This window comes from Cutaneotrichosporon cavernicola (assembly GCF_030864355.1).
Source record: "Cutaneotrichosporon cavernicola HIS019 DNA, chromosome: 3".
Classification (NCBI taxonomy): Eukaryota; Fungi; Basidiomycota; class Tremellomycetes; order Trichosporonales; family Trichosporonaceae; genus Cutaneotrichosporon; species Cutaneotrichosporon cavernicola.
Window position 1 is genome coordinate 3,178,100 of NC_083395.1, and position 25,319 is coordinate 3,203,418.

General features: G+C 58.8%; 9 protein-coding genes across 9 annotated transcripts; 5 read left to right on the forward strand and 4 right to left on the reverse strand.

Annotated features, from left to right (window-relative positions):
* Positions 1-75: 75 nt before the first annotated feature.
* Positions 76-1,536, reverse strand: CcaverHIS019_0311990 (uncharacterized protein; the record flags this gene model as incomplete). Its single annotated transcript, XM_060599729.1, has 1 exon — positions 76-1,536. One exon carries the CDS (start codon positions 1,534-1,536, stop codon positions 76-78), a length of 1,461 nt encoding a protein of 486 aa, XP_060456394.1.
* A 279-nt stretch (positions 1,537-1,815) lies between these two features.
* Positions 1,816-6,349, forward strand: POL1 (uncharacterized protein; the record flags this gene model as incomplete). The annotated part of the gene is made up of 4 exons (XM_060599730.1): positions 1,816-1,902; positions 1,945-2,152; positions 2,185-3,123; positions 3,165-6,349. 4 exons carry the CDS (start codon positions 1,816-1,818, stop codon positions 6,347-6,349), a joined length of 4,419 nt encoding a protein of 1,472 aa, XP_060456395.1.
* A 987-nt stretch (positions 6,350-7,336) lies between these two features.
* On the forward strand, positions 7,337-9,238 carry CcaverHIS019_0312010 (uncharacterized protein; the record flags this gene model as incomplete). Its single annotated transcript, XM_060599731.1, has 2 exons — positions 7,337-7,734; positions 7,768-9,238. The coding sequence occupies 2 exons, from the start codon at positions 7,337-7,339 to the stop codon at positions 9,236-9,238; spliced, it is 1,869 nt and encodes a 622-aa protein (XP_060456396.1).
* A 356-nt stretch (positions 9,239-9,594) lies between these two features.
* On the reverse strand, positions 9,595-14,650 carry ADP1 (uncharacterized protein; the record flags this gene model as incomplete). Its single annotated transcript, XM_060599732.1, has 11 exons — positions 9,595-10,481; positions 10,755-10,877; positions 10,912-11,087; positions 11,122-11,388; positions 11,491-11,595; positions 11,629-13,429; positions 13,472-13,561; positions 13,599-14,018; positions 14,053-14,148; positions 14,192-14,357; positions 14,477-14,650. The coding sequence occupies 11 exons, from the start codon at positions 14,648-14,650 to the stop codon at positions 9,595-9,597; spliced, it is 4,305 nt and encodes a 1,434-aa protein (XP_060456397.1).
* A 915-nt stretch (positions 14,651-15,565) lies between these two features.
* On the reverse strand, positions 15,566-17,362 carry CcaverHIS019_0312030 (uncharacterized protein; the record flags this gene model as incomplete). Its single annotated transcript, XM_060599734.1, has 4 exons — positions 15,566-16,282; positions 16,317-16,854; positions 16,887-17,172; positions 17,209-17,362. The coding sequence occupies 4 exons, from the start codon at positions 17,360-17,362 to the stop codon at positions 15,566-15,568; spliced, it is 1,695 nt and encodes a 564-aa protein (XP_060456398.1).
* A 358-nt stretch (positions 17,363-17,720) lies between these two features.
* CcaverHIS019_0312040 (uncharacterized protein) lies at positions 17,721-20,019 on the forward strand (the record flags this gene model as incomplete). Its single annotated transcript, XM_060599735.1, has 8 exons — positions 17,721-17,970; positions 18,201-18,358; positions 18,404-18,570; positions 18,606-18,831; positions 18,869-19,340; positions 19,376-19,503; positions 19,559-19,730; positions 19,781-20,019. 8 exons carry the CDS (start codon positions 17,721-17,723, stop codon positions 20,017-20,019), a joined length of 1,812 nt encoding a protein of 603 aa, XP_060456399.1.
* Positions 20,020-20,545: 526 nt separating this feature from the next.
* Positions 20,546-21,785, forward strand: CcaverHIS019_0312050 (uncharacterized protein; the record flags this gene model as incomplete). Its single annotated transcript, XM_060599736.1, has 4 exons — positions 20,546-20,572; positions 20,636-21,108; positions 21,143-21,197; positions 21,231-21,785. 4 exons carry the CDS (start codon positions 20,546-20,548, stop codon positions 21,783-21,785), a joined length of 1,110 nt encoding a protein of 369 aa, XP_060456400.1.
* A 782-nt stretch (positions 21,786-22,567) lies between these two features.
* On the forward strand, positions 22,568-23,564 carry CcaverHIS019_0312060 (uncharacterized protein; the record flags this gene model as incomplete). Its single annotated transcript, XM_060599737.1, has 4 exons — positions 22,568-22,986; positions 23,020-23,080; positions 23,128-23,247; positions 23,370-23,564. The coding sequence occupies 4 exons, from the start codon at positions 22,568-22,570 to the stop codon at positions 23,562-23,564; spliced, it is 795 nt and encodes a 264-aa protein (XP_060456401.1).
* A 142-nt stretch (positions 23,565-23,706) lies between these two features.
* ATX1 (uncharacterized protein) lies at positions 23,707-24,508 on the reverse strand (the record flags this gene model as incomplete). Its single annotated transcript, XM_060599738.1, has 3 exons — positions 23,707-23,867; positions 24,364-24,457; positions 24,503-24,508. The coding sequence occupies 3 exons, from the start codon at positions 24,506-24,508 to the stop codon at positions 23,707-23,709; spliced, it is 261 nt and encodes an 86-aa protein (XP_060456402.1).
* Between the last annotated feature and the right edge of the window lie 811 nt (positions 24,509-25,319).

A 25,319-nucleotide genomic window follows, 5' to 3' on the forward strand; every position in this document is an offset into this window, starting at 1 on the left:
TGCCAGCAACTAGTTAGAGAAACGTGCCCCTTTACAGTTGACTAAATTTACACCTGGTGGACTCCATCATCTCCGCTACTCTCGGCCCACCTCGTTCCACCGCCTCTGCTTCCCTCTGCTCTTCCAGTCCCCACCCGCCCCATTGCCGGGATCTGCAACTTGACCTCGCGCACCTAGTCCCACGCGCTCGTTACGCAGCACCGCAACGACAGGTTCAGCGCGGCCTCCAGCGTCGCGCCCCAGGCCAGCCCCCGGCGTCCAGCCCTGTCGTGCCAGCATGGCCCGGGACGCGGCAGACGGGCCGGCCGGCTGCGGCGGCGCAATGATCGCGGGACCCGGGCTAGCATTCGGGCGCGGCGGGGATGGCGGGTGCATGCGTCGGCGCTGGGCTGAGCGGTCGACATACCCGGCCCGAGATGGGGCGTTGCGCGTGTCCTCGCCGAGCAGGGTATCACGCAACGCATCCATCGCGAGCTTGCGTTTGAACTGGCGCTGACCGCGGCGTGCAGCCGCACCGACTGGTGGGTCAAAGGGCGCTGGTGATGCGCCATCCGGCGTCGGCGCTTCGGCACCATCCTCCAGCCGTATCTCCTCCGCGCCAGCCAGCGCGCATTCGCTGCACGGCCAGTCCGCGTGAATGTGTGCGTCGAATGTCGTCGTACCCACCGTCACGCGGCTGAGATGTCGAATAGGATACGGTGTGCTGGCGTGCTTGGGCTCACTGAGGCGAGTCGCCTCACCCTCGCCGCGATGTGCGACGTACGTACCGAGAGTCGAGCCCAGGTCGACGATCCACCACCCCTCCGAGTCGCTGGGACCAAGTGCCGTCTTCCCGTCGTCCTCTTGATCGCAGCCGAGTTCCCATGGGTCCTCGGACTCACTCCGACCTGCCGACGCAGCATGTGCAGCCCGCACTGCCGCATCCACACGTCCTTCGTGGCCCCAATAAACGAGAGCATGCGTCTTACTGGCCTCCATCTCGCGCACGCGCACTCGGGCTGGATCCCCTGTACCGCGTCGGTCGCGCCCGATCTGGACCCCACCAGGCCGCGCGTCGACGAGCACGACTCCGCCATGGGGGAGAGCCTTGGATCGGCGAACCACGAGGCGCAGGATATGTTCTGGTGCAGAGGGGTCTGGTTCGGGCTCATCGGTTCTCCCATATGGGTCGTGGCCATTGCCGTAACGTTCTCGGTCTCCATCCCTGTCGCGGTCCTGGTTTGCTACCTCTTGGGAGATGCTGGTGGATGCGGTGTTCGCGCCTGCAACGACGCGAGCGAGCTTCTCGGGGTCCATAAGCCCGCCCCACCCAACGTCATCCTCCAGTTCTCCCTCTTCCATGTCTCGCGTCGCTGAAGGAGTGGATGCGCTTGCAGCGCCGCGCGCCGCCAGCCCCTCGGGCGTGAGGTACGTCCACTCGCCGGCTGTGGGGAGTGCGTACGTGTGGCTTGCGGCGTGATAGTACACACCCAAAGTAGGGTTCCACACCCACGTCTCGGACTCTGACCCCGCGGGTGTGGGCGTCGAGGACGACATGCCGGGGGAGCTGTGTGGTGTTGGTGGTGGCAAGGTCTGGATTCTGTTTGCGGACTTCTCTGGTGGAGGTCCAATTATGGTCACGTGGGCTATGGATTTGGAGCCTAGAACGAAGCCGTTTTTAGAATCGAGAAACGAGTCTATTGATTTGTTTGACGGAATCAAACCCACGTGCGCTTAAGACGCGTCAACTGACGCGACTGCAATGTTGATCTTCGGACGCGAAGGTGCCAACCATTCTCATTCTCCCTTTTGATTTCTAATAACACACAAACAACAATGCCACCACGATCCGGACCCAAGTCTGACCGCCTCGCTGCTCTACGCGAGGCTCGTGAGAAGGGAGGACGCCTTTCTCAATGGAAGGTTCGTGTAGCTCTTGTCGTTTGTTAGTAAGCTGACGGTCAGGCGGGCGACTCCGATATCTATGACAACGTCTCGGAGGAGCAGTATAATTCAATCGTAGGCTCGCGCTTGGGGCAGGACGACTTCATCATCGACGACGACGGGAGCGGCTATGTCGATAACGGAATGGACGACTGGGGCGGTGGCGAGGACGAGGAAGACAGTGAGGACGAGGACGCTTTCGAGGGCGAGGACGAGGAGTACCGCAAGGGTGGGTAATATCCCGAACAGGCCTGACAGCAGCGCGCAAGTTGAGGCGTGAGAAGACACGCGCCAAGGCAGAGAAGGGCGGAGCGGGGAAACCTCAAGCAAAGCCAAAGCCCAAGTCTGCATTCTCGGATTACGCCCGGCCCGCCGTGTCCGCTTCGACGTACCGGCCCGCCAAGCCGACTGTGAACGAGGATGACTTCATGGCGTCCCTCCTCTCCACCGTCACCGCCGAACCGTCGCGTAAGCGCCGCTCGTCGCCGGACTACCCCTCTAGTTCTCCAGCCGTTCCTAGCTCCGACTCGGGCTTCTTCTCCTCTGGCAGCGTGCGCAAGCGCTACGGCGACAGCAGCGACGATGAGGCGTGGGACCCGATGCGTGGCAATATGGGCAAGAGGCCGCGCGTATCGGACGTTACCATCAAGCCCGAGCCGTTGTCAGACGAGGAGGGTGTTGACTTCGGCGACGCGATGGACGTGGACGACGAGATCGTTGTCAAGCCTGAGCCCATCGACGACGACGATGAGGAGGAGATGGATATCAAGCCTGTAGAGCGTCGTTCAGGTATGGCACCGAGAGCGGCCCGCCGCCGCCGCCTGGTCAACTCTACCGCTGTCAAGCACATCAAGAAAGAGCCCACCCCTGAGCCTGAGCCCGAGGTCGAGATGAAGAAGCAGACGTTTGTCCGCAAGCCCGCCCCAGAGCGAGCACACTGGCAGAGCGTGCAGGCAGCTCTAGCAGATAACGCGGACCTCGACGCTGTGCGCGTGCCACAGGGCTTCACCAAGGCCGAGAACGTCCTTGAGGAGGACGGTTCGCTCAACATGTTCTGGCTCGACTTCCAGGAGCAGGACGGAGTCGTGCACCTCATTGGCAAGGTGCTCGACCGCCAGTCTGGAAAGTACGTCAGCGCGTGCGTGAGCGTGCAGGGCATCCAGCGCAACTTGTTCGTCAAGCCCCGCTCAAAGCGATTTGGTGAGTATGAGTACCTTGCCTTCAGGCATAGCTGACGACAGCGGGAGGGCGTGAGACGCACCTGGAGGTGTCGCAGGACGACGTCTACCAGGAGTTCGATGCCCTGCGCAACAAACACGGTATCGAGGAGTGGCGTGCCAAGTTTGTCAACCGCAAGTACGCGTTCGAGGATCACACCGTCGATCACGGCGAAAGCGAGTGGATGAAGGTCGTCTACCCCTACAACCAGCCGGAGATTCCACTCAGCAGCGCCGGTGCGACCTTCTCCCACATCTTTGGCGCCAACACAAGCGCGTTCGAGCTGCTTGTGCTCAAGCGACGGATCATGGGACCATGCTGGCTGAAAATCACCAACGTCAAGCTCTCTGACAAGTCGGCGACGTGGACCAAGATCGAGTTCACCGTCAAGGACCCGAAGAATGTCAACCCCGTGGACGAGGACGACCCGTCGGCGCCGAAGGAGATGCCTCCGCTCACAATGATGAGTATCGCGCTTCGTACGATCGTCAACCACCGCGAGAACAAGACCGAGATTCTCATCGCGACGACGAGGACCTGGGAGGGCGTCAACATCGAGGACCCCACACCACCCGACCGCCAGCCCTCGTCGCTCACGACCATCGTGCGCCCAATCGAGAAGTTCCCGCCCGCCCTTGAGGCGCGCTCCAAGAGCGAGCGCTCTCAGTTCCAGGCTGTGAAGGCGGAGCGCGCTCTGCTGAACTCACTCCTCGCCACGATCCAGCGCCACGACCCGGATGTCATTGTCGGTCACAACTTCCTAGGCAATACGTTTGAGGCGCTCCTCTATCGCCTCAAGGAGCTCAAGGCGGACCACTGGAGCCGCATCGGTCGCTTCCGCCGAAAGGGTTTCCAGATCAGCAAGGCCGGGTCCAATGTGCGCCTACTGGCCGGCCGCCTTGTTGTCGACTTGTCCAGCGATGCCGCGAAGGACATGGTCCCGTCAACCACCTGGTCCCTCACCGAGATTGTCTCCACGCACCTCAAGGTCGCGCGCGAGGACGTGGACCCGGAAGACATCCACACCTACTTCGACCACACGCTCAGCAACCCGGACAAGCTCATCCAGTACATTCGCCTGGCTGAAGTTGACGCTTTCTTCCAGATGGCTATCGCGTCACGCCTCCAGCTGCTCCCGTTGACAAAGCAGCTCACCAACCTTGCCGGCAACTCCTGGAACCTAACGCTCAACGGTGGCCGTGCAGTTCGCAACGACTTCATTCTCCTCCACGAGTTCCACCGGCTCAAGTATGTCTGCCCGGATAAGGCGTTCAAGCAGAACAAGGTCAAGATCATCAACGACGACGGCGAGATGGAGGAGGTCAACTCAGGGAACAAGCGCGGCAAGGCGAAGTACGCTGGCGGTCTCGTCTTTGAGCCCAAGCGCGGGCTGTGGGACACGTACATCCTCGTGATGGACTTCCTCTCGCTGTACCCTTCCATCATCCAGGAGTACAACATTGACTTTACAACAGTCGATCGCGCTAATGTGGAGGAGAGCGAGGAGGAGAAGATCCCTGATGTGCCCTCAAGCGACATGGCGCAGGGCGTTCTCCCTCGTATCATTGCCACGCTTGTCCAGCGTCGTCGCCAGGTCAAGAGCCTCATGAAGGACAAGAATGCTGGGGCGGCCAAGCTCCAGCAGTGGGACATCAAGCAGCTCGCGTTGAAGCTTACCGCCAACTCGATGTACGGCTGCCTTGGCTTTGTCGGCTCGCGCTTCTCGTCTCGTCCGCTCGCTGCGCTTACGACCTTCAAGGGTCGTGAGATTCTTACGCACACGCGCGAGTTGGCGGAGTCGCTCTCGCTCGACGTCGTCTATGGTGACACCGATTCGGTCTTCGTCAACTCCAATGTCACAACGTACGCCGAGGCGGTGAAGATCGCCAACGAGTTCAAGGTACTCGTTAACGAGCGGTACAAGCTTCTCGAAATCGACCTCGATGCGATGTTTGAGCGTGTGCTCCTTCTCAACAAGAAGAAGTACGCGGCCGTCAAGATTGATGAGGCGGGCGAGCGCTCTACTGAGGTCAAAGGCCTCGACATGAAGCGTCGCGAGTTCTCCAAGCTGTCCAAGGATGCGTCGGCCGCCGTGCTGAAGGAGGTTCTGAGTGGAGAGGCGACCGAGAACGTCATCGCCAGCATCCACGAGTACCTCACGGAGCTCGGCGAGACTGTGCGCTCTGGCGCAGTGCCGATCGAAGACTTCATCATCTTCAAACGACTCGGGAAGAACCCCGAGGACTACCCCGACAAGAAGAGTCAGCCGCACGTGCAGGTGGCCCTACGCATGAAGGCCAAGGGTGCTGCAGTGCGCGCACACGACGTCATCCCGTACATCCTCTGCGTCGGAGAGGATGGCAAGGCGGCACGTAGCGCGCAGGCTGACCGCGCATTCCACCCAGACGACTTGCGGCGACAGGGCAGTGAGCTCAAAATCGACTATGACTTGTACCTCGACGCACAGGTCCTGCAGCCCGTTCTGCGCCTGTGCGAGAACATCGAGGGAACAGAGCGCGCGCGGCTTGCTGAGTGCCTCGGCCTCGACCCAGCACGGTACACCAGTTCGTCTCACGAAGTTGCCGAGCGCACCTTCCACCGCTTCGAGAGCCAGATTCCAGACAAGGAGCGGTTCAAGGATGCGGCGCCGTTCGCTCTGCGCTGCGGCTCATGCGAAGCGACGTTCTCCTTTGAGGGTATCAGGCCCGATGCGGAGGAGCCCGAAGCTGCAACTTTGCGCCGCCACGGTATCGTGTGTCTGTCGTGCTCGGCCTCTGTGCCCTTCTCGAGCGCCGCACTGCAGCTCGAGAACGCGGTGCGCGGCTTCATCTCTAAGTACTACCTCGGCTGGACGGTATGTGACGCGGACGACTGCGGGGCGCGCACACGCGCCATGAGCGTGTATGGCCGCCGGTGTCTGGGCTTCAACAAGCCGGGGTGCAAGGGCGTCGTGCATCTCGAGTACTCTGACCTCGCGCTCCACAACCAGCTGCTGTACCTACGCCACTTGTTTGATAGCGACAAGGCACTTGCGGCGGTGCGCGGTGGCGCCCATTTCGACGAGGTGCGCGCGCTTGTGGCGGCGAACTCTGCTGGACTCGCTTTGGCACTTGGCGTGGTTGACAAGTACCTCGACTGCAATGGGCGGCGGTTCGTCAACATGGGCAGACTGTTTGGATTTATGGAGCGTGTGAAGGTTGCCGTGTAGTAGATATTTGAACGCATGTAGACTCGTGTAAGCCAGCGGAGACGAAGAAGATGTTGTGTTTGTGGCATACGCATTCCATGTTAGCAATAGGTGCGTAGAGGCGGCGCTCAGAGGCAAGACTTGACAGGATGCGTTGGTGAGGGGACAGCTTGGTGGCGACGACTGAGCCAGCCACTACCCCCGGGTTAGCCAGCCGGCAATAATTCAACGTGGGCAGCCAAGTCAGTCAACCCAGACATGCCAGCCAACCGAGTCAACTAACCCGACAAGGCCAGCGAGCCCGCGGCAAGAAGGAACATCGTGTTGAGCATGACGACAGCCGTTGATGACTGACTCATGACGCGCATTAGTCAGAGATGGTGCGCTTGGATACATGCCAGCGGCTGCAACAGCAAGGCGAGCGCTTGACGCGGCAAACTCGACTCGACAAACAGGCACCAGTCCAGTTGATTCAACATGTATGGCAGTTGAGGTCCAGAACACGTGTGGGGTTCCCTGGCTACTACATTCCTACACATATATACCCTCGGATGCACGCGCGCGCATATCTACCAGCATGCAAGCGACACGGTTACAGGGGTAGGCAGCGAATTGGACTTTGGCAGCATGGCGTGAGGCTTTGGCAGCATGGCGTGAGGCGCGTCCTTGTTGTCTTTGTCATCCGGATCGGAATCGGAAACGGTCCGGTCCGCCCAACTCGGTTTGCCGGATATATGAGTGAGATTTCCGGGCCGCATGATCTCATCAGCAATCCCGGGGAGTGGAGCGGTGGCTGCTCTTTACAGCATCAGTAATCGACGCTCCTGTGTTTTCCTGTCTTTTTCCTGTCGTCCTCACCATAAGTCGTATCAATACCAGGCCCAAGATTGTCCTCCATAGGACAGTACAAGCGACGACACCACCGCCAACCCCACTTGGCCACTTGACACTGCTGCTCATTCCCGCACGTCTTCCAGCGATCATTTCTGCATCACCTAAACACTCGCCATGTCGATGCTCCGCTTCCTCGCTAGCGGAGGGGGGAAGGGCAAGATCCACCCCCCACAGCGCGGCTCATTGGCCACAGCGACGAGCTCAAACGCCCAAATCAAGCTCAAGCTCGTCGTGCCCAACTGGGGAGTCATGTACCTCCCGGCGCCTGAGCTACCACTGGCCGATGGCGAGGTTCCGCCACGCCACGACTTCCCACTCAACGGCGAACTCGAGGTGACTCTCCCGCCAGGAGGGTCGAAGCGATGCAAGAGCATCCGCGTGGGCCTTAAGACTATCATCACGCTCGATTTGGGAGGCAAAAGGCGATACGAGGAGGACGTGCTGTTCGAGCGCAAAGTCGAGATTGTCAGCTCGACGGCGGACGGGATATGGCTCGAAGAGGGGTTGCAGCGGTATGCTGGATAGGAGGCCAAAGCTGATGCCAGATTCGACTTTACGATTATCGTGCCGGCCGACCTGGCGAGTCATGACTGGCACACAAATGGGGTGATCAGCCATGTGCTGTATGCCGAGTTGGAGGGGTTGCCGGATCCACATGGGATGGCGCGGGGCGCGTCGGCCAATTCGTTGTTTGGGTTGAGGAAGGGGAGCCGGAGCTCTTCGAGAGCACACTCACAGTCGCGGGGGACGTCGCCTGCCTCCCCGTCGCGTTCGCCCGGACCGCGCGGGAGCGTTAGCGGTCCAAGTCGACATGCGGGGCCCAGCGAGAGCGCCGACATCCAAGTTGCGCTAAGTAACCTCGCCGCCCCAACGCCGGGATTCCCGTTCCGCACGCCTGGCTCGTCGCCAGTCCCGAGCCGCTCGACATCGCCGGTGCGTTCGGCATCGCCACGCCTTAACCCCGTCCACATGAGCGGCGCGCACAACCTCTCAATCACGCGGGAGGAGGAGATGATCCTCCCCCGCGTGCCGAGCTACGACGACAGCATGGCCCAGCTGTCATTGCAGGACAGTGCGGCCAATGCCAACGCCAGCCCAGACTGGATCTTGGGCACGCACGTGGCCAAACGCAACTGCCTGATCGTGTACAACCCCAACCCGATGGGCGGGATCAACGAGCTTGCAGACCATGCGAGTGGCTACGTCCCCGGCCTTGGCGTGTGGACTTGGCGCATGGTATCGGATGTGTGGTGTATTGCCGCGCTGCTGTCTTTCGACTTCCACCTGACAGAAATCTCACCTGCGACTACCGTCTTCTCCGTCCGCCTCCTCCTCAACCAGACTCACAGTATCGTTTCGCCCCGCGACCCAGATGGTAAACCACACGAGTTTGTGCGTACCTTCACCATCATGTCGGAGGGAAAACGACCGCCAGAGGGCTATTATAACCCAGACCTACGACATGCGGCCATCTGGCGCGGCAAGGAGGCGAAAGGCAAACGCGAAGGCGGCGAGATCACAATCGACAACAAGGTCCGTATGCCCAACGACAACGTTGCAAGACCCAGCACTGTTCCCGGCGTCGTGACGCCCATTTCCGTCAGCCATACCATGACCCTTGAGGTTGCATTTAGCGTATGGGGCGAGGACGACACCGGCAACAAGATGGACCACCCGACTTTTGGTGGCTTGCGAGTCCTCCGCGTCTCACGGCCGGTTTCGGTTCCTTCGTGTTGTCTCGTGCCAGCCGTTCTCGACCTCCCGACGTACGGGTCGCATGAGAAGGATCGCATTCCCGGCCCGGCGGACGATATGCCGACCGGCCTTCCAGGGTGGGAATGGTGCGCTTGTGGGTGGCAGATTTCCGAGCTCGAGTCGCGTATGCGGCAGAGTATCTTTGCGCAACAGGCTGAGGCGGCTGCGCGGGCGGGCGGTGGAAGCGCGCGCTCGAGCATTAGCGAAGGAGATAGCAAAATGGCAAACGAACGGGAACGTGGGCGGCAGAACAGCCGTTAGCTTCCTCCAAAGGTCGTTGGAGTGGCTCAAATACTTTCAAGACAACACCTTTCTCGACCGGACTCTGGATGTGGACCTCAGATTATTGATCTTGCATGTATAATCATATAATCATAACCATTCACGGGCAGACCCATCGCCGTAGCACTCACGCCGATCGACCCAAGGGAGATGGAGAAGAGCTGAGGCCGACGCCGACCCCAATCCAGACCCCCTCCCCCTGCCCAGACCCCTGGTTCCGCCAAGGTGCTTTTGAAGCACCGCCTTTGAGAACGAAAGTACACATCACATATCTAGTGGCAATGCAGTCAGGTTGCACACTGCATCCTGCCCGCAGGACAGTACAATTGGCACTTTTACTCGGCGCTGAGGGGACGGCGCTTCTTTGTCGGGAGTGCCATCTCCTTGTTGGACGTTTTGGACATCTCGCTCGCGGAACGCTTGGCCTTGGGCACCGCCTTGACTTCGGGACCTGCAGCGAACGCAGGGGAGCCAACGCTAGAAGGAGACGCGGCGGCCTCGGCGACAGCGAAAGCGACAATCTCGGGGCCAACCTCGTCAGAGTCCTCCTGCGCCAGCGCCTGCTCTGGCTTTACCACCTCCCCATCTGGCGACTCGGTCATATCGGCGGACGTGTCGGCGAAGAGGACCTCGGCGACCATCGCAGCGTCCCCCTCCTCGTCCTCGCCTTCGTCATCAACGTCAGAGACGGCAACCGTGAACTCGCCATTTTCGGCTATCTCGTCGCCAGCACGTTGGTCGATGACGGCGTCAAAATCTGGCGACTCGGTCATATCGGCGGACGTGTCGGCGAAGAGGACCTCGGCGACCATCGCAGCGTCCCCCTCCTCGTCCTCGCCTTCGTCATCAACGTCAGAGACGGCAACCGTGAACTCGCCATTTTCGGCTATCTCGTCGCCAGCACGTTGGTCGATGACGGCGTCAAAATGAGGTACCAAGAAAGGTATGTCGACGGACTCGGCGTCGTCGGCATCGTCGTAGTCGACGCTGTGCTGCTCCTCTGCATCGCTCGACCTTCCTTCGCTCAACTCCTGGCGCAGGCTATCGGCCGGCTGCGCCACGGCCGCTGCGTGGCTGGACCGCTCCCAGTCGAGGCGAGTGACGTACCAGCCAGTAGCTGCGAAGCGGCGGGCAGCTTCGAGGCCGGCGGCATACCCGAAGACATAGGGCTCGAGTTCGTAGAGAGCGACAGAGTCTGTATGCTGGCCTGTGGCGCCGTTGGCTGCTAGCTGGTCAGAGTGACATGACTGTGCACATACCATCAGCCGTGTTCTCGGAGGGCGCGGAGTTGGTTGCTGGGCTCGACATGGCAAGGCAGGAAACAGAGGGAGATGAACAAAGTCAGAAACAAACACTGATGCATGACATTCTCACTCGCACCGATCCAAACTGCGCAGTGATGAGTATAGACACGTGCATTAGTGCCGTGCGAGGAAGGTATGATTCAATAATCTAGTCCATGGCGTTGGGGCGAGCAGCGCCATCGATCACCTACGTTCCTTTACGTAGAGTTCAAGGACCAAATAGCTCGCAACCGTAAACACGCCAAACACAATGCACAGTAACGCGGTGTCAGGCCACCAAAAGGCCTGCGCGTGGAAGCCGAACGAGGACAAGACTGGGGTGAGCGGACGAAACATATTCCAACGCACTCGTCGCACTGGGCACTTGGATGTCAAGGCCAAACTTGTGCTCGACCAGCTGCAGGTAGCGCAGTTCGTTGACGAGCAATGCTTCGTAAGCGGCGTGGAAGAACGACAGGGTCAACATCCAGCGAAGGCCCTCGGCCACGCGGTCGTAGTTCATTAGCAGTCCTGCGAACAGCAGGCTAACGTCAGTCAAATCCAAACTCGCGGGCTCACTTGTACAGCATGACGAGTGAGCCGAGCAGGTTGGCTACTCCCTGGTCTGCCACGGAGACGGAGATGAAGAGCACAATCGACGACGCCGCGAGGTTGAACAGCACAAGCGTCATGATGAACTTCCAGAAGCTGGACACTTCGGGATTGAGGCCGGCGAGGCCGTACACGATTGAGCCGAGCACGAACGGCGGGATGACGCGCAGCGGAAGGATGTCGAACAGGACCTTGGAGAGGAAGTAGGCACCCGGCTTGTAGTACCCGTTTGCGCTGATGTTAGCAAGGCATAGTTTGGAGAGAGGGGAAAATGAGAGGTGCTAGGTACTGGCACCACCATTACTCTTCACGTAGGTCTGCCTGGACCAAACTCACCGTTCCCGCATGAACAGCATGCGCTCGTTCGCAAAGATCCCCAACGACGACAGAGTCGAGAACCCAAACAGCGACAGAATGAAGAGGAACAGACCGAGACGGTTCCTGCATTGTCAGCCTCGTCTTCAACAAACTCACTGGAAACCGGGGATATCGTTGGTGACGTGATAGAAGAAAAAGCCGCACAGCAACGCCACGACGACCGCGACAGCATAGTGCGCAAACATGAGCATGGGGTTACGGTAGAGGTTCTTGAATGCGCGCCCGGAGAGCAGTCGGAACTGGGTCCAGAACGTCGCTTTATCGTAGCCACGCAGAAGGGCGATTTCTTCACTAACGTCCCGCTGGTCGTTGGGGACGCCGTCTGCAGACTCGCCAGCCTCGATACGCATGATTTCGGCCTCGGTGATCTTCGCACCGTCGCTTGCGCGGCATGCTAGAACCAGGGTCGCGAGTTGTTCGGGGACAGCGTAGTTGGCGTCTGGTGGAGTTGGCGTGCCAGAGGAGAAGAGGCCGAGGACTCTAGCCGCCTTCTTCTTGATGCCGACGGCCACGGTTTCGACTGGGTTCTCCTCCTCGAAGGCCAACAGGGGGTCTCGCCTCGAGTGGGAAGAGAATCCCGCCTCGGCATCTGAAGGTCCATTACGTGGCGCGCTGGCATTGGGACGCGCTGGGGTGTCGGTTCCACTAGCGATACCGCTTACCATACCGCTGGCGAACGCACTCGCAGAGACGCTCTTCCTGTGATCACCAGCCGCTTCGACAGTCAGGTCAATAAGGAAGTCTGCGATGTTGAAACCGGGCGGGCAGGGGTGTCCGATAGCTTCAAAGTGCGCCTGCGCTTTGCTTGCGTCACCCGAGTACACCATTTGTCCACGGCCCAGGAGGAGAAGGCGGTCGAAGAGTGCAACGATGTTAGACTGCGGCTGGTGGATGGTGAAGATGACGGTTCGGTTGTACTCCTTGGCAAGGGTCTTGAGGGACTCGACCACGTTGAATGCGTTGTACGAGTCGAGACCAGAGGTGGGCTCGTCAAGGAACAGGATGGAGGGGCCAGTGACGAGCTCGCATGCAATAGACACTCGGCGCTTCTCCCCCCCAGAGATGGATCGCTTACCGGACTCGCCGATGCGCGAGTCCTTGATGCCGAGAATGCCGAGCTCCTCCATTGTCTCGAGGGTGCGGTACACCTTGGCCTCGTAGCTCATCTCGCGAGGGAGGCGAAGAAGCGCCGAGTACAGGACCGTCTCGTACACTGTAAGAGTCGGGAGAAGTGTGTCCTCCTGGTCGACAAACCCCGCCACGCGTCTAAATGTGGACGATTCAAGGATACGGCCGTTGACGTAGACCTCACCAGTAACCGTTCCAGTCTTGGCACGTCGGCCGAGAATGTCGAGGAGTGTGGACTTGCCAGCACCAGACGCACCCATGATCGCCATGATCTCGCCTGGCCGGGTGGTACCCGTGACATGCGAAAGGAGCTCTCTGCCGGTTGGAAGCGTGTAAGAGACGTTGGAGAAGTGAAGAGTGGCAGGGACATGGTCAGACATCAACTTTGCTGCTTCCTCCTCGGGAAGCTTGATTCCAGATGTGCCACCTGGGAGGCGCTGGGTGCGGCCGGCGTACCACATCACTTCCGAGTGAGCGTGGAACTGAGCGTAAAACTCACAGACACAAGCAAGGACGAAGATGGTAGCGGCGAGAGCCGCACTGAGCGCGACAAGAACCGAATTGTCTGGTTGATGTGGCGGGTTGTAGCCTGGTACTTGTGTATAGTGGACGCATTCTCCAGACTCGCAGTCGAGAGTGATGGAGCGGTCGCCGAAGATGTCGTTGATGAGCTGGTTCATCGCTGGCTCCTCAAACGTGCAGCCCTTGCCTGAGATACAGTTGAAGCTACCGGGGCCCTTGATCTCCTCAGCGAGGAAGTCATCGATGTCTGGCTGTAAGAGAGATGTTACGGTGATTGTTGTTTACTTACTGACACTGCCGTCCTCTCCACAGAGGAAGCGGCCGGGGATACACGCGCACTCAACCTTGTCGCAGCGGTAGTGGGTCTCGTTGCTCCCATCTTTGGTCAGCATACACGAACTGCTACTCGTCCTCACCATAGCCCTCCTCTGCAATCCAATCGCACTGCTCCAGCTTGCAATAGAACGACTCGATACGGTCAACCCAGAACTGGAATCCACAGGTGCCCTTCTCTTCATATGGCAGGATTGTGTCGTCACCAACAAGTCCGTATCGGCCGTTGTTCAGCGACGAGTTGCTCTGCGGCCCACCCGCTGTGCAGCTGAACGTGACCTGAGGGGGCCTGTTGTTCGGGATGGTGTCGATGATCTTGCGGTTCGTTACGTCACACATCTGGAAACCCCGGTCTACGGTGATGCCACCTTTGTAGCAGGTCATCCTCATTTCGTCATCGTCGTGGTTATCACCGTCGTCCGCGTGTTCGCTTGATGGGTCATGGAGCCCAGTGAGAGGGTCACGCATCTTGAAACCTTTACACGCGCGGTCATCCTTGCACACTGGTATGTCAGGATGTTCAGACAACGCGCTCACAGTTACAGTTGATACCACCCCACCCATCGTTACACTTGCAGAGCTCCTTATCAGGACGAGGGAATCGCTCATCGCCATCAGCTAGCGAGCCACAAACTGAACGCGTCAATAATACTCTTTGAGCGTCTTCGCCACTCACGAGGAGTCAGACAATCTTGGCCGCCAAAGCCGGCTGGACAGCGGCACAAGCCATCGAACTGGTTGCACTCGCCGAACTGGCCACAGTTGAACGCTGGAAGAAGGCAGTTGAAACAAGGCGGGCAGTCATCCTTTGGCGGGTTACCTGGCCTCCGTCCAGGTGGAACCTGGCGAGTTAGCTGCAGCCATCAAGGAGATGACCAGGCCCAGTTGGCGTGCTCGTATCCGGGCAGCATTTCCATCACAAGCACAATTATGACGCCTGCTACGAGTCGACGCCACTCACCAATGACATATTGGTAGCCCAGTGAGACTGCACAGGTGATACGCCGATGCCGCGGAGGTCGGCCAGCTCGGTGCTGGGTGGGCTGTGACGCGACGCGACAGCGCCGAACCCCTGCCTGGCAGACTCGGCTGTAGCCGATGCTACCCCAAGGAGCGCGGGAAGCAAGAGTCGCATGCGGTAGCGAGGTAGCTTGGGGTTGCTAACGACGAAGGGTAAGATGAGGTTTGTGTATGGAGCTAGTGATGGACGGATGCGAGATGGAGAGGTGTATGAGAGGTGTATAGACGCGCTTGGATGTGATGGGTGGCGTAATAGTTGGGTACTGACAACCAGTACATGTGGGGGTTGTTGGGGATGACCCTGAAAGTCCACCGCTTAACGGCAGATGACGTCTAGCCCAGATGAATATGATGTTACCCCACCCAATGTCCCAGCTAGATCAGGGCAGGATCGGAGTTGGCGCAATCTCCACTCCGTGCAAAAGTTGTGCAGATCCCAAAAGAGTTAATTGGCGAATTGGTAAGAAGTGGTGCATACATCCGAGCTTTATAGAAATGGAGTTTTGGCATGTTATGCAAGACTTAACAGTGTAGCCGGCAACAGTCGGGCGCCAACTTATAAGCAGACTGGGGAGCTGGGGAGCTGGGGAGCTGGGGAACTGGGGAACAGGTTGGCTAGTCTGGCGGCGGTCACGGTCAATTAAATAACCAGAGCGGGGTCATTTGAGTCGTGCCTGTAGTGGTGAATCCGGCGAGGCTTTTCGATTAGCTATTTATTAGCCTCAATAGCAAATGTAAAGGGTCACATTTGGCCTGAACAAAATGGGCTGGGTTGCCTGGGTGGCATGGCTGGATTCCCCCTAAACCGAACGAACTACTGTATCTACAATAGAGTTGGTTAGGGATGCTCTGATTAGACCTTCTGGGGTAATCAGAATGAAATACACTCGGGATGTGTAGCGCCCTACGGCGTTCGTCTAATATAGCAGCGCCCGGTGGGGTACCGCCGACGCTGAAAAGCATACACTACCCTTTGCTGCCCCATGCTTATCTCGCTCAGTCTACAACGAGCGTGGCGTGAACGGACCATCTAGTCGAGGTCAATCATCTCCGGACTGGGTTCACTATGTTTGTGTACGAGCTTCGTGCGATCGACGGGTTGCTTGAGCTCCGCTATCAGCGCAGATCGTTGTGCCGAGCTGTCCAAATTGCGGTGTGGGTCAAAGCCAATCGCGTTGATAGCAGCTGTTGAGAAGACATGTCTCCGCGCCGTGGGCGTCACGGCTTTTGCAGCACCGCTAGTGCCCTGCCGCTCCGCCTCTGCAGCACGCAGGTACTGAGCACCAGGCGAGTTGTCGTCCTTACGCTCGAGGAGACGCGCGAGAGACGCGGCGATCGCGGCCTTATCTTCGCGCCGCCGCTTATTCAACCGGGTCGGTGGAGGCGCACTGCGCTTTCCTGTGTGTACGACCTTGCCTGCTCCGAGGACGTAGGTCGCACCATCGCTCTCTCCTTGTGGTATGCGTCGGACGCCAGCCCTGTTCTCGGTGCGGTACATGCCTTCCAATGCCGATGTTGCTGAGGCGAATTCCCCACGTCCACCGCGGACGCGCTTCAACTCCTCCAACTTGTGGTACTCGCACAGGCCGTCTTGTCGAGCGTCGATCCATGTGCTGCACACGGTACCGTCGCGCTTTTGCACGGGGCAGCTACCAAGGTCAGTCGCGTGCCCGATAATGGTGATGGAGGTAGCGGAGGTTGGGTTGAGAGCGAAGGGAAGTGTCAGAGGATGGGGTTTAGCTCCAGACTGCTGTCAGCAAGCACACTTGCCGAGTACACACCTTTAATGGACGTAGAATGCGCGGGCTGACAATGGCGATCACACTCCCGACAGCCAGGTTAGACCACTTCTCGTACGCGCCGCCGGATCCACCGCGGTAGGCCGGCTCTGCACCTTTGCAATAACTGGCGTTGGCCTCGAAGAGAAGGAGCTGGAAGTGCGCGTCACCGCTAGGTCGTCCACGCTGGGAGGGGTTCGGGAGAGAGACAAGCGTGAGGCTGATATACTTGCGCTGTGTGCGTTGCTTTGAGGCCTTGTCCTTGCTCTTTCCCTTGCCTTTCAGATCCCACTTGGATGAGGCCCAGGAGTCGTCATCCAAGTCGTCACCGTCATCGGCAGCTTCGCTCTCCTTGGCCCCACTCGTGCGCACCTCGCTGCGCTCGGCTACGACCGCAATCGTAACCCACTCCTCGTCGACGGGCAGGCTGTATGTCGCGCCGTCGCGACTGAGGCGCGCGAGTGTGTAGATCCGCGCTGGCGGGAGGAAGTAGCGACCGCGCAGGTGTTCTTGAACCTCGGCGTGGGACATGGCGCGCTTTCTGCTGTCAGCGCGTGAAGCGGTCGAACTCACGATAGGCGGATGCCAGAGTTGGGTTCAAGGGAGCGCCATTCGTCCCCGTCCTCAGGATCTGGGCCGAACTCGCCCGGTCCCAGCCGCAGATCGTGAGAGGGAACAGCTGGTTCGGAACCGCTCCCACCGTCGTCTGCCCGTATCCGCGCGAGAGTCGTGGCAAAGCTGCTCCGAGACGAGGGAAGGGCTGGGAGTGCCGCCTTCCTAGGCCGAGAAGGTCCAGAGGCCGAGGCAGACGATGAGAACTTGGGCTGGGAGGGTGGAGCCGGGAGGTCGGAAGGTATCGCTGATATCAGCACGCTCCAGGATACGCGACACGCACATTTGGCCTTGGTAGGAGTGCTGTGTACAAGAACATTGGCTGCGTTCCTGTCGCGTTCTCGCGCGTCCGCGTCTGCCTTGGCGAGGCGCTCTTGCTTGAACGCCTGGAGCTGCGCGATCTGGGCGTCGAGATCGGCCGTGTCAAAGGCCTCCATCAGAGTTGGCTACAATGGAGAGCGCGGCGGTCGAAGTTTGAAGGATTGCTCGAGGGATTGGGAGAGTGGCCAAAGCGCGTCATTTATTGTCAACCTCAGTCGCGTCCTCGATCCTTGACGCGTGGCTGATGACTATTTTGGGAAACGTGGTTTCCATGCTGTTTGACGTCACGTGTTTGACTTGTCCCTTACAACGGCCGCTTGGCAGCCCCGCGTCACCCCACACAAAACCGACAAGTGATTATTCGAGGTCCGATGCGGTACCTAGGTGGTGCTATTTGCTTGTAGTCTTTTAGCTATCCACTCCTCTCGTTACTTGTTACTGTTAATTCACACCAACATCCCTCAACTCGTCAACATGAAGCCACGAGATCACTCGCGCACTCACTCGCGCACACATTCGCGCACAGTCACTCCCCATCTCGACTTAGCCCCAGAAGCCTCAAACCACGCACGCCTAAATGGTGCCATCTCGGCCGGGGGAAGCTCCTATTCAACCCCGCGCCGATCTTACGAATCCGGCAGTGAATCTGAAGAGGCGGTGCGCGACGCGATTAGAGACGACGACGACCGTGGCATTGAGGAGACTCTTGAACGGCTTGGCTTTGGTGAGTGGACCCCGGAGACGAACTGGGTCGGTGACTTGGCTTGGTATGAGAGAGCCGGGCCGGTGTATGCCGTACTTGCCGGTGTCCACGCGTCCACATCCATCTTGCCTCTGAGCTCGCCGCCTGCTGCGCAATCGCCCATTACATTCATTGCATTACATTACATCGTCTCATCTCCTCTGATTCACAAACCTTCCACGCCTTACGCCCGTGACATGCTGATCCCGCAGGCGCGTACCAATGGCGTCTCTTCGCGCTCTGCGGTTGCGGATGGATGAGCGACAACAGCGCCCTCCAGTGTATCGCAGTCGTGCTTCCCCGCGTCCGCGTCCACTTCAATCTCGGAAGCGAGATCGCCGGTCTTCTCAGCGCCAGCATGATGGCCGGGGTGAGTGACACTCGTTCAAAAACGATGCACTTGGCTGACCTGCAGATGATGCTTGGCGCAGTTGGGTGGGGCGTCGTCTCTGATATCCTCGGACGCGCTCTTCCCTTCCACTCCACGCTTCTCCTCACCGCAATCTTCGGCATTGCAGCCAGCTTTGCGCCAAACTTCTGGGCGCTGTGCCTCTGCATGTTCTTCTTGGGTACGGCGGTTGGGTGAGTTTGGCCAGCACTGCAAAGCTGACCTGTAGTGGCTCCATGCCAACAGACGGAACTCTCTTCCTTGAGAACCTTCCCCACTCTAAGCAGTATCTCTTGACCCTCCTGTCAGTCTTCTTCTCCTTTGGGGCCGTCCTGGCATCGGGCGTTGGATATCTCCTTCTGCCGTCCGCAAGTTGCCGTCATCACGACTCGTGTGACTTTGAGAACGGGGCAAACAACGGGTGGCGCCATGTTCTCTTTACATTGGGAGCTATTGTAAGTGTGACCATGTAATCATCGAGCTGACGGACAGAACCTTGCCTGCGCCATTGCCCGCAGCCTCTTGTTCCGGCTGCACGAGTCGCCCCGTTATCTAGTCTCATCTGGACGCGACAAGGAGGCAGTCGTCGTTCTCCAAGCCATCGCCGACTACAACCGGCACTCCATGGACATTGACCATAATGACGTGCGAGTGTCGCAGGCAGCTGGCGAGTCTGGCGTGTCGGTCATGTCAAACCTGTCCGGGGCCGAAGAGGCCCGCGCGCTCATCCCGCCCTCAGACGAACCAATCATGTCACCTCCGGCATCCCCTATGGCGCCTATAAGCCCGCTCTCTCCACTGTCTCCCCTCACTCCACGATCGCGGAGTAGCCGACGCGGCGGGCGTTCGAAGCCCAGATTCGACTGGCTGCACGACTGGCAGAAGCAGATGGCCAAGCTGTTCTCGCCGCGGTGGCGCCGGACAGTCATCCTCATGTGGATCATCTGGGGTCTGATGGCGTTCGGTAAGCTGTTGCATCGACGCTGTAGCTGACACCAGCGTACACCATGTTCAACGTATGGCTGCCGAGTGTGCTTGAGAGCCGCCAGGGGGATGATGACAACGCAATTGAGGGAGCTCTGAAAGAATACGTCTTGTACGCGGTTGCGGGCTGCCCGGGCTCTGTGGTGAGTGCCATGACGCAAACCTCACGCATTCCTGCCTGTGCTGACTTGTGTCCAGATGGGAGCATGGATGGTTCAGACCAAACTCGGCCGCCGCAAGAGCCTTGCGCTGTGCACGTTAGCGACAGGCCTGGCTATGCTCGCCTTTATCCGCGTACGCTCCAAGGTCGCCAGCACGATCAGCTCCATGTTGATCTCGTTGACTGGCACAGCCATGTACGCTGTGCTCTGTGAGTTTGCGTGCCGTTGAACGAACGCAGCACTGACCCTGACCCTTCAGATGGCATGACTCCCGAGACGTTCGGCACGAGCATCCGCGGGACAGCGTGTGGCACGTCGGCAGCGCTCTCACGTCTTGCAGGTGTGATTGCGCCTGTCGTTGCTGGAGTGCTTCTGGCGATCCAGCCAACGTTGCCGTTGATCGTCACCGCCGCCGTCTACGGTGTAACTGCTTTCAGCGCGCTCCTGCTTCCAAAGAGCCGCGTTACTCGTGGGTCTGGTGGTGGACAGATGCACTAGAGAAAGTCGGCGTGCGCAGACCAACAGGACTGTATCAATATATCTACACACGAGTATCGTGACGACCGTGGGAATGGCCGACTCGTCGGACATCCACAAACAGACGAGTCTAAGTCTGTCAAGTCTCGCGACAACATGAGCGCGCAGCGCTGGCGCGCGCGATGATGCCTCTTCGAAAGCATGTATCAAACTTGCATTTGCAGGACGCACGGAGTGAGATGTGGACGAGCGCACGGACCGCTTGTTTGGTTGGTAGGAGGATGTGAACCGAGCACGGGCCACGAGTGGGGAGGAGAGGAGGGGGGAGGGCTAACGGTGAGTGGGGTGGGGGGGCGCGAGGGCTGAATCACCCAAACTACTGATTTGACTCACAACAACAATCCCAACCTTCCCTCCTCACTTCATTTCTAACCACTCTTTGTCTCCTCCTGCAATCAACCATCCTCTACTTCCTTATTCACCACCTCAATCTACCCGGTTACCCTCTACACACCACTCTCTATACATTACACTCGACCCAAGCATAATGGCACCCACCGCGAAGAAAGTGAAGGTATGTCCACTCTCATCACTCATTCAACTCATTGTCACCTTTCTCGATTGGGCTTACACACAGGAGCCAACCCGTCCTAAATCGTCTCGCCAAGCGGACACCGCAGCCAAGACCAAGGCTGCGGCTGAGGCGAAGCAGGTCAAGGAGAAGGAGACGAAGAAGGTCGCCGCGGCCAAGAAGAAGGCGAGCAAGGCGGAGAAAGTCGCCGAGGAGAAGGAGAGCAGGTCGTCCAAGGCGGCCAAGGAGAGCAAGACTACGAATGAGAAGTTGACCAAGGCTACTAAGGAGACCAAGGAGAAGATTAGCCGCTCCAAAACGGACGACAGCAAGTCTGAGCCAAAGAGAAAGGCGAAGACCACCAAGGCGCCGAAGGAGAAGACCACCAAGGAGAAAAGCGCGATCAAGACCGCAGCCAAGGCCACCAAGCCTGCCGGCGCCAAGGCTGCGGGCGTGGACTTTATCGCGACCGCACAGGCGATCCAGATCGCGGTCGAGGACATCGAGTTCGCAGCGGAGCCGAAGACGTTCAACACGCGGTAGGTCGGCGCTGTCTTTCATCACTGACATCAGCTCGCACGGGTGGTCGGGCAGCAAGAACGCCAAGATCAACGGAAAGGACGTTATGGTGCGCTCCCCAATCATCCTCCCTGACTTCTAGATCACCATCAACGTTGTCGTTAAGGGGAGCAAGAAGGCGGCGGATGAGGAGGCCGCTGACATGATGGAGGATGATAGGGACGCCGTTGCCGAGGGTCCCGCGGCCGCTGAGGACAGCGACATTGGTGACATTGACGAGGCCGACGACGATGGCGATGAGGTTGGTGACGACGTCGCGGAGGACGGCGAGTTCACCGTTGGCGTCCTTGATGTTGTCGAGGACGACGACGAGCACGAGCACGAGCACGCCGAAATGGTCGCCGAGCTCCCCATCGCCGACATGACGGATTCGTCAGATGAGGATGGGCCAAAGCTGGTGCCAGAGCCGGTGTACGAGGATTCTGACGAGATTGACCCAGAGACTGTCGCTGTCGCTGAGGCCGCCCCGTCTCCTTCTAGCGCTGGTTCGCCTGCCCCCACTCCAGTGCCAGAGGTCAAGGCGGTGCGCAAGGCCAAGCGTTCCGCGAGCGAGATGACGAAGACGTCCAAGAAGGGCGCCACGCGCAAGACGAGCAGCCGCTCGACGAAGAAGCGTCGTTCCCTTAGCGCCGAGTAGAAGTGTTGGAAATACTGTGCAGCGTGCCTGCACTGCCACTAGATGATGTGAGATGTATACTTTCGTCCCTTAATAGCTCGTACTGCACCGTCGCTCTTCCGTCCTGCAAGAGTGCCGCCCGGTGGTGTCTGCAGTGGACAGCAGGCTCATTGAGAAAGCAAGGTGTCCATATTGTACAATTCGTCCAAACTCGTTGACATCTAGGTGTGTCGCAGCGAGGGGACAACCTCACGTGGTCCGCCTCACGTACGCCGCCACATTGTGTCAACGCATGCAGAGACTCTGGACAGACTGCCACAGTGGTGGAGGTTGATACCGCAACGGAACCTAGCGACGTGCAAGTTGAACATGGGTAACTGGGTAGATTGAGCATTTAGTTTCCAAGCCTGTTCCCTTGCGCATTTACAATGATCAGAGTATTGGACAGCAGTACAGCAGTACAGCAGATTGATTGCCAAGGAACATCTCGCCGCAGTGGATCACCCAAGCCCTCTTAGCACCCATACCTCACTTCATACTCCACCTAACGACGTGAGTAGTTGGACATCTTTTCCTGGATTCTTGCTTCTGTACTAGTCATGTCCTGCGACGTATGCACAGTTATTTCACGTTCCTATGTGGTGGCATGGTTGGTCACGTGACGGACCTCCACCTCCACCTCACCATCTCTACAGTAAGTCGCGTTCCATCGCCACCTCACCCACCACTAACAACATCCACAATCACAACTACCACAACCACAACCAAAACCACAAACCAACACAACACCCACACTCATTACCATGCTGTCCATATCGCGCTTTGCGCGCATCTTCCTAGTCGCCCTCATTCTCGTGACGGTACCGACAGCGTTCATTTTCTACCCCGCTTCGTCATCTAAGGAAGGAGAGGTGACGGATAAACTAGATCAGGGGGGAATTGATTCGGCGCACTGGCGCGACCCGGTGATGCCGGAGACGGGAGATTTCAGCGCGGGGCGCGAGAATGATGCGGGCAAGGCGGTCGTCGATAAGGAGAATTTCGCGGGCGACACTGGATCTGCGGCAGAGGGCAAGGGGGGCAAGGAGGGAAAGGAGGGCAAGGAGGGCAAGGATGGCAAGGAGAGCAAGGAGAGCAATGAGGGGTCTCTGGAATACAGCGTGCCCCAAGACGTCATCTCTGGTGCTGTCATCATGCCGCATCTCGGGAACGCTACTGCCAAGTACGTTGTTGTCTGGGGATGAGCTGACAGCAGGGCCGAGTTGGGAAGGGCAGCGTGGCGGGTCCTCCATCTCATGACGCTAAGGTATCCCGAGGTAAGGAGGAAGGAGGAGGCAGGAAGTGAGGGCGTGGCTGATGGCAGCTCCCGACACCAGACGACCGCGCGGCGCTCAAGTCGTTCTTTTACCTCTTCTCAAGGCTTTATCCGTGCGGCGAGTGTGCGGAGCACTTCCAGAAAATGCTCAAGAAGTATCCTCCACAGGTGAGTGGCGTGTGATGGTGTGGTCAGTCGCCAGGGACCCGTGTTTCCATGTGGGGAGGGAACTGGACAAGTGTCGTCATTCGTCATTGAGACCTCAACTTGTTCATCACGGCTAACACCAGACCTCGTCGCGCAAGGCCGCGTCCATGTGGCTCTGCTCGGTGCACAACATTGTCAACGAGCGGCTGCACAAGCCAGAATTTGACTGTTTGACCCTCAACGACGTGTATGACTGCGGGTGCGCGAACGAGACGAGTAGCGCAGTCAGCAATCACGCCAAGGAGACGGGAAAGGCGACAAGCCCAATCGGCTACTAGCAGCTGGCCTGCTGGCCTGCTGACCCGCATTGTTGTACGCATGTATATACATCTACTACTTCGGTACTCTGGCGCGGTCGACAGATCGCAGCCTTACAGCTCTCAGCTTTACAACTGCCCCTTGCTGGCCGGCTTGGCCGGCTTACGCAACGGGGGGAACAGGGGCGCCGGCAGCAATCTCCTCCTTGGAGAGGATCTCCTTGCCCGTCTTGGCAATCTTCTCGGTGATGGTCTCGAAGGGGGGAAGCGAGGGGCCGTACACGACGACGCGCTGGGTGGGGAGCGAGACGGTGTAGCCGTTGGCTGTGGTGGGAGCGAGCGAAGTGAGCGAATGTAGTGAGTGAATGTATTGGGATGAGGAGGAAACGAGTGAGAGGGAAAGCGGGAGAGGGAGCGTAAACAACACGATCATGGTACCGGCGCATGACGTGAGCCAGTCGGTGGTGGACCGGTCCGAACCATGACCAAGCCGGTACGAGGGGAATCCGAAGCGAGACCGGCGAGACCGTCGGGGCAACGGGGTAACAGGTAGGTAACAGATGCGGCGCGGAAGAACCAACCGGGTCCGGGGGCGGGTCCAAGCGCAGATCGGGTGGGGCACGCGAACAGTGGGACAGGTGCGGAGGGTGCGGAGGGTGCGGACGGGCCACCGAGGGGTCAAGAGGGCCACAGACGACAGAAGGGCGTTTGGTGACAGGCGTTGCACGGGCGACGGGGTCACAGGTCAAGTGAAAGTGTGCGTGAAACGAAGAGAGCATCAGCATCAGCACAATTCAGCAGTCCAGGTGTTCCAACTCACGCGCCTCAATGTTCTTCTTGAGGACACGCTCGATTGCGCCCGAGCACCCGCCACACGTCATCTTGACGGTGTAGTTGTAAGCTGGGCCTGTGGTCTGGTATTAGGCTTGGATTTTGGGCGGGCTCGGTCCTGGACTCACTGCCATGATGAGTTAGAGAAGTGGTGAGAGAATATCAATAAGATACCACGACGTACGTTGTTGTTATAGTTCTCGCCACGATGGCGTCAGACGCGTCTTTTTCGCGTGGGCGGAGTCCCGGACATCTCCGCCAAAGGTGCATGACTAAGAGGCCAAGAGGCAAAATGCGGCAAAATGCACGCGGGTAGACTATGTATGAGGAAGAGGGATTTGTGCTTTGCTGGCTGCGCGACTTGCGCGACTTTGTTCTTTGTGTACGACAAGTTGGCCATTTCTCGCACGCTGCAAGCTGGCAACTACAGCCACATGGCGACAAAGACTGACCAAACATTCATCGATTCACTACATATATTCCCCACCCCCCTGCGTCCAGACTTGGCATGCTCAAGCGCATGCCTAGGGTAGCGGAGCGGGGGTTCCGCGGAATAATTCCAGTCCGCGCGGTAAGCGCCCGCTGCATGGCTTGCTCCAGATTAGGATTGGAAGCTCGTCTGAGGCGTCCGCCAAGGCAGGTAGGCAGATCAGAAGACGATGGTTGCGCGCCGGAGAATACAGTTGCCCGTAGCTCGCGAGCAATAATTGCCACTTACGCTGTCACACGAGCTGGTGCGACGGGTCGGAGCATAGCAAGTCGAGTCGAGCCGAATTGTAGCTCCCGCGGGGCGTCTGCTGATCTGCAAGTCCCCATTGCCCGATCTGGAGACGCTTAAGGTTGGCGTGCGGATTGCATGTCGGCGTCGGTGATGGCCGAGTGTCAGTCACATGTAGAGATTTAGACTATGGTGGTACTCTTCACTTGGGCTAACAGCGCCACACA